Here is a 13,181-nt window from a genome sequence, read left to right as displayed (position 1 = left end):
ATACACTGGCCTTATGAACAAGCAGAGCTATCTGTTACCTATATATGAAAAAATACTTGGAAGAATTCAGGAAACATTCATACACCAATGTTTTTAGATGATGCCAATGAAATTCATATAAAACTGATAGCCCATACAACAAATAATATATAATGCAATATATATATTATAGATAAAATATGCATACAAAAAAAAGTAAATATTTGGCAAATAAAGTTCCATCCAGACTATGTAGCCTTCTCTGACTATACTATTTTACTGACCAATGATTTTATGCTACTGACCATACCGATTCTGTGCTGGCATAACAATATTCTTTCCTGGAAATACCCTTTCACTGGCTTCATAATCTGCTCTGATTTGTCGTTTGATATTTGTATACCACCCACTGTAGCCTGTGAACTGTAGATCAGAGAACCTGGCACAACTTAGACCACACAAGTTATCAGAAGAAAAACATTTTGCTTTACTGACCATGATGTGTATGTGATTTTCTTTTTTTTTTTTTTAAACTATTTTTTTAAATCATTGTTTACACTTTCTAAAGCTATTAGCATAATAGCTCAGGTTACCACACCTTGAAGGAGCTGCAGGTGGCACACGGATCCCTCTTCCTCGAATGCCCCGTCCACGTGCTGAATCCTCAGAACCGTTCAAATACGACAGTTCTCTCAGCTGCTCCTGGCGAATTTCATCATTATAATCCTGAAATGCAAAAGGTGAAACTTGCTGAAACTTTGTATTTTGGCTGAGCTGCCAAACCAGCTAAACCAGAAATCGCATGGATGGTATTTGGGTGAATTGCTCTGCATTACCACCTGCATCCTGAAAAACCATACAGTGGGAGTGGACAACTACCTATAAAATGTGGACACACAAATTTATATGGGTAGTTAAGGTGGCCATAAAGAACATGTACACACAAAATAAAACACACACGCACAGAAGGCATAAACACAAAGCAGACATCAAGAACATCTCTGTACACAAGGTGCAAATGGACTTTCATGTACAAAAGGTAACAATCTCAAACAAATTTAAATTAGATCAAAACCAGCATTTTATAAATATTTTATATTTTTTTGGCAGACATCTCTGGCTACCTTCACGCACTTAAAACACAAATTCCACCTTACATTGCACCTCAGCATGCAAAATTTACACCAGAGTAATTTCATTGGATGATTTAACCCAATACCAATTAGCATCATTGAATGTAACCTTCAGTTATGCTGTATGTCCACTAAACAACTTCTGAAAGGAGCTCTCGCTTTAGGACTCATAAGTAACAAAGCTATGCTTACTATATTAAATTGTTAAATAATATAAAATAGGCCCATTCTAAGACTGCAGGGTATCGACTCTAGCATTGCAAGCTTCTGCTGGCTCAGTAAACAGAACATTGGATGAATTTCCTTTTCTTGCTGATACAAAATACATAATATTGGGCAATTTTTACTTATTTTGCAACCTTTGTCGCAGTCAGAAGTTCCTTTTTCTTTAGCTTCCTTCCTTTTGTATTCAGCTCTTTGCCTGCTGATCACGGTAATAAGAGCCCACTGCAGTAGCCAGCTCGCTGGCAGCAGAACTGTGCGACAGCTAATCAGTGTTTCAAAACAGAAAGGATTATTGAATTTCAACACTTCAGTCTTTCCATCCTTCCACAGGCAACTGCCACTGACTGTCATGCAAGGGTCCGAAAATGCTACAGTGCCTGCTGCTTCTCAGGTGGGTGACTGTCCAGGATGCATTACAAGTGACACCTCTTTTTTGCCAAGTTAAAGACCAAGTGAACAGTGAAATGGAACTGGGGCCTTGCTCATTCCTTCTCCTTCCTGAGGAGGTCCAGGAAATCTGTTCAAAATATGATGCTGATCCTGTTGTGTTCTAAGAGAGTGTAGGCCTGGTCACGATTTCCCTTCTAAATTTCTAGGGAGTGCAGCTGGAGTAAAATCTATTAATGAAATTCAGAAAAGAACCCCGTTTATACAATATAGTGCATGATATTTGCAGCAGAATCATAATTAAAAACAAATCTCTCATTTGCTAACAAACCAGATAATGTCTTTCAGTTCACACCAATCCTCAAATCTTTTTGCACATTTTTCTATCATTCTAACATTAATGGTAACAAGCCAAAGACATCTTCCTAAATCAATGTGCTCTGTAAAACACAGAGGGAAAAACACAGATAGAATCAATGAGGTCACATTTACAGCAATTGCTGAAGAGGTACCATCTACTGTGCCTTGCTTAATATCATCTGTTATTCACACTGGCTTTACAAGGATTAGGACTTCAAACCTGCCGATTGAGTTTACCCTTCAGGTTCCACACCAGAGCTGGGACTGAACTTCATTAATAATGCAAGCAAATTTTGTAAGAGAAAGATGAGGGGCGGGGGGGGGGAGAGAAAGGATCTGCAAGGGACAGAAATTGGAACTTTCTGTGTTGCTGCTTTAATCTCTCTCCTTTGGAACATTGCCGTATAAATGAATTCTACTAGAAATTGCCTCAAAGCTGCTATTCCTTCCTCAGATACACGTATCATTTAAAATCTTAGTATTGATGAAACAGAAAATCCAAATTAAATTTATAATATACAGCAAGATCTGCAAATCTGCACCATTCTGTTATGCAATGCCCTTAGCTTTTCTACAGGTTATTTACTGCATGTCCAGTTAAGAAATATGTACAATGTATTTTGAAATGGCAAGGTAAAGACAACAAAGCACAGGGAGGACTGTAATTAAGATGCTGGGACAGGTATCCTGAAAGAGAAAGATTTCCATAAAAAACTGTAACTCTATATGGATCATTTATCTTATATGCCCTTTAAAAAGCATAATAAAGATCATAATTTCTAAACCTGAAATCTGAAATTTTCAACAGAAATGCTCACTTCAACTCTTTCATTAAACTGAAACATAACACTGAATTAATCTTTCATAACTGCTACATGAGTCTAGCTAGAGACAGATTTTTTTATTTAATTGTAGCTGAGTTCAGTGCCTAGCACATGAGCAAAATTATGCTGCTGCTGTTTCATATATATCCAGTCCCAAGAGAGAGTACAAGATGTTGCAAGACATACCTGTACTGAAGAAAGTATAATGAAGTAGCTACACACTGCAGTAGTATATTGTGCTTCAGAAAAAACCCCTACTCCTCATATTAAAATAAGCTCATGAGAAATGTTCTGTACTTCTTAGCTTTTCTTATAGCTCTCTAATAGTCTTATAGCTCTTCTTGCAGCTGATAATCTACATTAACCTATATGTTTTGCTCTTGTTTATATCCTTAAAGACATTATTACCTATCAACAGCTTTTCCATTTACTGATGATACTAAGGGTGCCATCTACTCATATCATGGTGGTCAATGTTTGCAAAAAACCACTGTAGGTGAGCTAACCACCCCCACACACAACTATTCACCTAAACATGCATCTTGAGATACCAAGGATTTACAACCTTAGCAAAGTCAGTAGCACCCAGGGCCACCATAAATTGTAATGTTTATGTAAGTGCCTAAAAAACAAATTACATATTTAGATAAAACATTCAGTATTCTGGAGTACATGAACACGTTTACCCCAAATTACCAAAATTATGTTTATTAATGAGGATTGGGAATGATTAATTAGGTCGGTTGCCTTGACTGCTCCAGGAACAAAGGAAACCTGTTGGTATCAGAGTCCAACCGGTGGCAGCTCACCCAGGGGTCCTTCTGGCAGCAGTGGCAGAGAGGTGAAGCGAAGAGGGGAAAGCACGTAAGCTAGAGAACTCAAGAAACCATTTTGGTAAAAAACAGCAAAGTATGACGCAAGCTGCAAGACCTGATCTGAATTAACAAGAACACGTAGCGACAAGGGAGGAGAGTTAATAAAGAAATCAAAGGGTAAGGCATAGACAGATGCAACGGATTTTGGGAATATATATCTATCATTAGCATAACAAAGGCTCATAGAAGTCAAGGATAAATCAGTCCCTTAAGGACTGTGATCTCCTGTCCCGATGTGCTTCGCATGTTTAAGTTCTTTCCATGTGTATGAATGATTTGCACTATTAATAAATACCATTACTCTTATCTGTGACAGCTGAATTTCATTCTAACTCCATAGTTAAGGGGAGAGTAATTCAGGTTAAATGCAAACTACCTTAACAATGCAGAGTTATGCAAGTCAAACCTAGAATGATAATCACAGTCCTTCACATTGACAGTTCTGAAGTATGAATAGGGGTTACTTGTTCCCGTATACAGGTGACATTTTACAGCGTACACACATTCCTTACACAGTTAAGCTAGCCATGTATCATGCGAAGAGCAGACTATCCTCCACATAGTGTTGCTATTACTAGGACAGATTTACAGGTATCTTAATTCTACAGACAAACAACTACTTATTAACACCTTGTATTTAAGTCATCAAATTCCTTGATTTTAACTGAATGAAAAAGTAGTCACAAAAATAAATGCTTTTCTTGTGGTTATTTTCTCTATAACTCAAAGTGCTTCCCAAAGGTCCCGAGGCATCAGTAACTCAAATTTACAGCTGGCCTATGCAGAGGTCCTGTGGTTCTGGAAATCTCAGTCTGCACTGCCTGATTTTTCTTTCTCCCTCAGGGATGTAATATTCTCTGAAGCTTTGTGTTGCCAACGGAGAGCACCACTTTCACAGACATACCTACGCCCCATCCTGCAATCCTCTCTTCCCGCGCTCAGGTAGCAGAAAGAAAACAGGAGATGGATTTGGACTCCTGCAGCACTTCTGCATCCTGCCCAGCTCCCAGCAGTAGTAAAAGAGCTCCAGGGCTCCAGGTATTTGCACAGATTCACCGAAGCTAGAGTATCTCTCCTAAATCCTGTTGCTGCCTTGGGGATATTTTCAGGCAGCTTAAATTCCAATTAGCCTAAAATTTCCTATAGCCAGCCAATAGGACACAGGAGTCCCAGTGAATTTTAGGTGGAGCTAGGTGATGTGAATATGGCCCTTTTTTGTTTGCTTGTTTTTAGATACATACTAATTTTGGACACTAAAAGAGACATCATCCTCATGCTCCCTCGTGTATATGGGAAGCACTAAACCTGTGAAAGTAACTGGTGGTGAGGCCCTCCCTGGAGTCGCTGCTTCTTTGTGTTCACTGTGGCCTCATGAGAGAGAGCTGTGCTATGATTCAGCTTCAAAGCATGGTGAGATCCACTCACCTGAACTCACGGGGTCATGATCTGCAGTTTATTATACTGAAGAGGCCAAGAACCTAGGAATTCCCACTTTCTAGCTGAGTGCTTTAATATCAGACTGTTACAAAAAAGAAAAATAGCACTGGCTACTCAGTACCAGAAGAGCTTGGTGAACTAAATCCTGAGTCGACAGAGATATTTGGCATTTCCTGTTATTTCTTTGTATTCTAAGATCCTGTTCTAAGACTCCAATGCATTCAAAATATAAACATATTGGACTTTTCCTTGAACATATCCAAAGCCTCTCTCTATCACTGTCTACTTAGGAAACAGACAATTGTGCCAGCTAGGTTGGGTAGCCCTCTCCATCACTTAAAATTTGGGTGAGACAGTGCCTGAGCTGGGCATCCAAATTAGGTGGAATACAAATTCAAAGTTCATTGCAAAACACAAGATTAATCTGTAGCTGAGACCATGCCCAACCAAGCAATTCCTACAAAGTTCATCAGAACCATGGGAGCTGGCTCTAGCCCGCCCTACGTGGGTGTCTGATGGGTATGGCATATGTTCTCAACAGTAAAGGGAGGAGAGCAAAACCGACAGCTGTTTTGATGTTCCTAGATAAGACCCATACTCTCTGAACCCATGTTTAATGTATATGCATGGTTTCCTGGTTACCTACAGTCAAAGCCATCTGTTAAAATGGCTTTTTGCCCATTCGCAGATTGGTCTGATTATTTCACTAGAGCATAGGTGCCAGGTAATGATAGGTTTAGATGGACAGCCTGCAGTGCACCACAAGTGACAATGCTTCTGCCAGAAGTCCTCCTCCATGACTCCAATATCACATTAGCAACACATGCCTCTTTGCATTTGCCCATATATATTGGCACTTACGCAAGGCCATTTTGTGTGCATGCAGTTCTCTGGCAGCCAGTAACCCCAATAAATACATAAAAATAAAAATATAAATATAATCCATCTGAGCCCAAGGAAGAAATTATTTTCTCTAAGCAATCAGCAACTTAGCCAGATACATAGCCATAAACATTATGCCCTTTCACTTGCCACATATGCAAAAAATTGCTGTCTTCACCTGCTTATAGTCTGTCCAAAAAATAAACCTTAATTGTGTGGGTCACCCTTAGAGATTGAAACACATAAAATAGACCATACATTTCTCTCAGTAGCAGTCTGACTGCGTTGCAGCCAGTATGAGTTTCAGCTTATAAATGCCTATGGGCAGAATGCAAGCAGACATAAGCTGGAGCCACGTACACTTGCCTTTGAGGTTAGTTGACAGCTGGGGGATTTGTCAGCTTGCCACAGAGAGCACTAACCCAAGTGTGGATGTCATTTTTCTCTTTGAGCATGCACGATTAAATCTGCCTAGCATCATCAGCATGGGGCACTGCACTCTACAAGCAGCATGGAAGGGAGGGGGGATGTCTTGCTCCTCGGCATCTGAAGAGAAGCTGCCAATCCCAGAGTGTAAATTGTGCATAGGCAACTGCTACGAAACTTCGACCCAGATATTTTAGTCTGTGCTAGAACAGAGAAAAATAAGCCTCATCTAATTGTATAATCAATTTAATTTTTTTTTTCATACTAAAGAGAGCTTTCACAGAAGATTATTCCAGTTTACATGGAAATGCTGTTAGCCACAGAAAATATCCACACTGAAGATGGGTGCATGACATCTCAAAAACTTGCAGAAACCTGTATTAAATTTCAGCCATTTGCCCCAATTTGTTCCACCCCTTTTGCTCACAGGCCCCCAAACAAATGGATACTGTGGTCTGTAATTCATTCAAATGACAGCTACGATGCCACAGAAGTCAGTTAGCTGACAGCTCCCTATCCCTGAATTTAATTCCGAGCGAATCCTGGCTGCCAGAGACTTGTGCTTATTTACAGCTGTCACTTGAAGGGGATATATAGGGGAATTGGTAATGTGAACAGAGGGCATATAGCAGGTTGCAGGAAGGGTGGTGTAGCCATCTACTCCTAAAGAAATCGTTATGGATTCGCACTGGATGTTTACACTGGCTTCTAGGAAGGAAGGGATGTGGTATGGCTGGTCTTCCTCTGGGAAAACCCAGTTGCTTCAGAGGAGGCAGGGAGAGGAGTAGGACTGCCATTGCTCTTCCCCAGCTCTTTGTTGGACCTCCACTACTAGCGAGATCACTGATCGCTCCTAAGGCTGGAGTAACTGTCTACTATAGTCTACATTAAAGCCAACAAAAGTAACAAGCTATAGGTAGTACCTATGCATCTTTTTTTTCCCCAACTATGCCAGGTGGGACCGTATTGCCTCCTCCTAACCCACTGCTGTAGGTTTGCAGCCCCCTTGTCAAGGATAACAGGGATGGAAACAGCAGCCAGCAAAATTCAGACATGTTTACTCCTGTTTAGTGTGCCTGTCTCATCCAGCCTGGCTACAGCTACGCTTTCTTGGTCCCACGTGGCACAGTAAACAAAAGATGCTGCTCAGCCTGAGGAGACTGGAAAGAGCAATGAAGGATGAGAAGTCTGGGCAAGAAAATATCTTACTACGGGTTTGTTGAGTGCCCTTTCTTTTATGGCTTCTGAATCATTTTAGAACTTTTAACAATCCCATTGGATGATAATCTGTACAAGTTGATTGTACATAGTACATTGGGACTGAACTTGATACATGACACGGGAATTAGTTTTTAAAGCAACATTAGTATTTTTTTTGACTTATTGCAATATAGGGTTAAGATAACATGAGCTGTCCTTGCAGTAAGGACTGTCTTGGCAGGCACTAAGTCTATTACAAACGCAGAGCAGAAATGTTCTTAATAAAGCTACTAACATATACTGAAAACTATTAATAACCATGGTCTGATTCTAAGTCAGGAAATAGATAGAGAATATCTTAAATTCAGTCAACAGAGACCCAGCTGTAACATCCTGGGAGCAGGAGCTGGCGGAAGGGTGATTCATCCCAGCAGCACTGTGTCTCGACAGAGGAGCTGTGGGGATGGTAACACGGCCTGTGTGTTTGGTCCTCCGTTTTTCCAGAATAAGGATTTCTCCAGACTAACCCGGGTTCTGGTGTAGACCCTGCACATGGATCCCTTCAGGAACCCTGAATCTCTCTTTGATGATCTAGTTTAGCCATAGCCTGTGTCTAGGTAGGTTTTTGTAGGCTCAGAATAAACAACACGACCCGTATTGCTGATACTCTGACCGGAGCACCATTGTCTCCTCTCCTGATGGCACTGCACCAGCACCGGCACCAGCAGCATCACGGCCTGAAACAGCTGCTTGGCGGAGAAGAAACTGGCGGCACAGTCTGGGGCAAAGCTGGACTGACAGCAAGAAAAAGGCTGAAGACTTTCCTTCCTTTGTCAATCATGGCAGCAGGCAAGGAAACTCCTTCCAGAAACCTCAGGCCGCCCTCAGGGCTTGGCTTTGGAGAGGCAGCAGTGCCTTGGCATTCCACCTAGTCAGAGGTTGAGGCAGAAAACACAGTATCTGTATGTCTCGTGCACTCCTTCTACACAGAAATCCGACTAATGGAAACTAAACAGCATAGCACATCCTCCCCAGAGCCAAGGCTTTTTTGCATACTAAGGAAAAAAATAAAACAAAACATGCTGGGAAGATGGTCTGTAATAGCACCGTAAAAATACAAGAGCAATTTTCACTGCTGGAATCAAAGATATTTTAAATCTGCTTGGTTCGAACTGCTATAATCTAAATTAGTTTCAGTATTGAGAGATTTATGGATAGCCAGGGTAGTGATACAGAGGACAATCATAGGAGAACAAGCAGGTATGCGAGGAGTCCTTCTCTCCACACTAAATTCAATAAGCATGCGCAAAAGACAGTGAAAAGATGCTGCTATTGAATTCAGGGTCACTGTCTGAACTGTCACAGAAACTAAAAATATTAAAATAATTTAGACTCAACTTTCTGACGTTTACGCCAAACTTCAAGTGAGAAAGAGAGCAAATACAGAAATAAATAAAAAAGTATTGAAAGGAAAAGGAAGAAACACATCAAATAAGAAAAGTTGAAATCATGCCATTGGAAAAACAAAATAAACGGCAAGGTCAATAAATTATCAAAAAGTACTTTCTCAAGTATGTAAGCTTAAAAAAGCTGATTTAATAATTCCATTAGGCAGGTATGCATCAGGTATAAGATGGTGTAGGTTTTGTCTTTTCAGAATAAGATTTGAGACAAAAGGAAGGATGATTCAGGAAATGACAAGCAGTTACAGGAGGTAGAAAATCATTTACAAAGAAAAGCTTAGACCATGTACCAAGTACAGGTATACTCATTCCCAAGTGTCTCTCCGCTCTTTTTAAAGTACATGGTGTATGAAAGATTAGGCATGAAGTGTATGAAACTGAGCAAGTGCTATAATTAATGCAGCCAGATATAGGTGAAAATATTGTCAGAGTTTCAAGCTCAACAATTTACTACATAAAATGATAAAAAGTTATCAGTTCTATATTTTTTATGATTTAATTTGAATATATTTTATTTTGTTATTGCATAAACCCTTGTAAATAAGATTACCCACCAGGAGATATGGCATCTGTATTTATAATGTCTCCTTTTCTGCTCTGCAGCATGCATTAAAGAAGGTTTCAGGTACTTTAACACAATTACCATTGCTTTTTATTTGTTTATTTATTTTTAACAGAATATCAGCTAATTCCTGCTTATTACCAGTTAGCAAAAAGTTCTGCTTCTCAAAATCTTTTAGCTTCTTACGTTGCTTCATGGCCGGTGCATCTAACCCATCTCTCCCCAGGTGGCTGCACCCAGGTGGCCGCACAAGAAGACCGGCTTTAGATCAAATACCAACAAACTAGGCTTGAAGGGAAAAGTGAAATAAGCTCCACAGCTGAAGGACCCTCTGAGAACATCTGAACAGAAGCAACTGAAGATCCGGATCAAGTACAACTATTAACCCAAGGAGTGGCAGTGTAGCGGAGCAAGAGATGTAGGCTGTCATGTGGAATGGTGCCAGAAAACTTACAGGTAAAAAATCTATTTATAAACAGCACCCAGAAGTGGAAAAACAGCTTTTAAACAGATGCATTTATAGCAAGGTATTCCATTTAGTATATGAGCTTCTGTATTTTATCCCAGCTTCTGCATACACTTAACTGTTGCTCCAAATATGGTATATTCCTGCATCAGGTAATCTTGATGATACGCATTGGACACAGGAGCAAACTGTATTCTCAAGAGGAAAACCTCAGGTATACTGGAGAGATGCAAATGGGATAAAAAAAAGTCAGACTTAGCTATCATATTCCCTAGATAATACTAGATTCATTAGCATATAACGTCTTCATTTCTGACTCGCAAGCCCACTGGTGTATTTTCTTATAAACTGGTTTATTTTTATAGAAATGCAACATGATAGAATTTAAACTGAACTTTTAAAGAGTTTCACGATGATAATCTTATCATTGAAGATTAAACTCCAACTTTCTAATATCTGAACATATTTCCTGTATAAAAGAAACAAATAGCATTCAATACTTTTCCATCATTTCCAAGCAACACAATCAGCAATTATACATGGCACTGAAAGGGAAAAAGAGGGGAAGGAGGTAAAATGGGCTTGGAAAACACATGTTCAGTTTCTTCCCATTTCACATTATTATACTGTTGTAGACATATAAAAGTATTTTAAAAGTATTTTAAAGTATTTTAAAAGAGTGACCCTACCTAGTTTCTTAACTACTGCAATGCATACAGTTCTGCACTTGCAAACATTTTTTTACATTTGTTTTATTTTTTTATAATACTTAAATAATAGTATATAAGTGCATATATAGTGGTCCTCCCTGCTTATTATGAATGCCCATTACTGAATCGTATTGAAATGTCTAGGTCTCTTTGAAGCTATTAATCTGGCCCTTTATCAAAGAAAAACCTTATTAAATTTAATTCTGTACTATGAGTCAGAAATTCACAAAAAAGGAATTATTAAGTTACTTTCTTTTTTATTCACAGAGATGAAATATTGCTTTCTTTTTCTTATGTTATAGCAGATAACGCACACGTGAGAACTGGGTGAAAGGAATGCTCATAGAACTTTTTCCAAGCCAAATGTTAATCGCTCATTTGTATTAGAACTAATTCTTCAGTCGTTCCTGAATAGCTAAAGCAAAAAGATTCCGTAATTGTTTATTAATTAAATTTGTATGAAAACAAGTACAGGTATTTAAAATACAGCTGTCGTGGTTTAACCTCAGCCGGCAACTGAGCACCACGCAGCCGCTTGCTCACTCCCCCCGCAGTGGGATGGGGGAGAGAATCGGAAAGGTAAAAGTGAGAAAACTTGTGGGTTGAGATAAAAACAGTTTAATAGATAAAGCAAAAGCTGCGCATGCAAGCAAAGCAAAACAAGGAATTAATTCACTCCTTCCCATCGGCAGGCAGGTGTTCAGCCAGCTCCAGGAAAGCAGGGCTCCATCACGTGTAACAGTTACCTGGGAAGACAAACGCCATCACTCCAAATGTCCCCCCCTTCCTTCTTCTTCCCCCAGTTTTATATACTGAGCATGATGTCATATGGTATGGAATATCCCTTTGGCCAGTTTGGGTCAGCTGTCCTGGCTGTGCCCCCTCCCAGCTTCTTGTGCACCTCCAGCCTTCTCAGTCGGTAGAGCATGGGAAGCTGAAAAGTCCTTGACCAGTGTAAGCACTCCTTAGCAACAACTAAAACATTGGTGTGTTATCAACATTGTTCTCATCCTAAATCCAAACCACAGCACTGTACCAGCTACTAGGAAGGAAATTAACTCTATCCCTGCCGAAACCAGGACAACAGCATATATTGTAGACAGGCTCCTAAGGGAATATTATTAATTAGCAATATGGCTAACATTATCCTGGCCATAAATCTCCTTTCTTAAATTTGCAATCTGAACTGGGATAGTGAAAATACAGTTGAGTAAGTAGGAAATTAGACTTAAGAGAACGATCTTTTTTTTTTTTTTTTAATCCTAGAAATACAAGGTCAGATTGAGGCGGTGTTTTAACATATGAGTGAGCACGACTCATATGCACTGAAGTACCTTGCCAAGCTCAGTGCCGCCTTAAAACTGGACTCACTAATTCCAGCTGGAAAGAGGATCCCAGCAGCTGTTAGCCAAGCGCCACATGAGTTGAATTTGCCAAGCAGATTTCCCATTCAGCACATGTGATACCTCGATTCAGAGCCCATGTGTGAGAGCCACTGACTCCACCTGTGTTCAGGACTTCAGGACAGTTGCCCCACACGTGCAAACCCCACAAACACATCGAAACCAGGCTCCCAGAGGCTGTTAGGACAACCCCTGATGGTCTCAAACTGCACCCCTGATTTTGCTCTAGAATCACGATTGGGGTTTGAAATCAGCCCTATATTCTTGACTAAGAAAAAAGATCCCACTGATTTCGGTGCTTTTCTGTGACAAAAAGCTGGGGCAGGTGGCAAGTTGTGGAGATTCAGGGGTTTTAGTCATATAACTAAAAATATAACTTCATTTTTATCTAAAAATAATAGCTAGTGCTAATAAGCTTTAGCTGTGAACACAAAATTATGAGCTGAATGATGCACTGATTACTGGTTCCTCACCTGTCTTCTATGCTGCTAGAAAACCTATGGTGAGCTATCTTAACATCAATGGAATAAATAGCCGTCACCTTACATTACATGTTTTCCAACTAAAAAATTATATAGACTTACAGTGTAAGTATTTGGAACAGAATACAAGTGAGTGTGAACCCATTAGTTCCAAGCTATTATTTAACCATAATTAACCCAGTTCTTCATTATTGATTTTAGAAGCATGGAAATCCATGCTAGACATTCCTTCTGCTTTTCCATTCAAGTAAAGTGTCTTAAATGTGTCAAGTTTAGGACAACTAGATACCTTGTCTTTCAATATAATAATTAACCTCATCATAGAAAATATGAGTGGACACTAATGAAATAACAGCAACTTCAAAAC

The 13,181-nt window shown here is 39.6% G+C and overlaps 1 protein-coding gene across 1 annotated transcript in view; it reads right to left on the bottom strand.

The window, feature by feature from the left end:
• KHDRBS2 (KH domain containing, RNA binding, signal transduction associated 2) overlaps positions 1-13,181 on the bottom strand; it is a 304,707-nt gene that overhangs the window by 117,756 nt on the left and 173,770 nt on the right. The window contains exon 5 of the mRNA XM_009333248.1: positions 578-705. Within this exon, the coding sequence (XP_009331523.1) occupies positions 578-705 (128 nt within the window). The remainder of the gene's footprint in view (positions 1-577; positions 706-13,181) is intronic.

Source organism: Pygoscelis adeliae, unplaced genomic scaffold, assembly GCF_000699105.1.
Source record: "Pygoscelis adeliae isolate BGI_AS28 unplaced genomic scaffold, ASM69910v1 Scaffold57, whole genome shotgun sequence".
Taxonomy (NCBI): Eukaryota; Metazoa; Chordata; class Aves; order Sphenisciformes; family Spheniscidae; genus Pygoscelis; species Pygoscelis adeliae.
The sequence above is the reverse complement of the archived record's forward strand: the minus strand, read 5'-3'. Positions and strand labels throughout refer to the sequence as shown.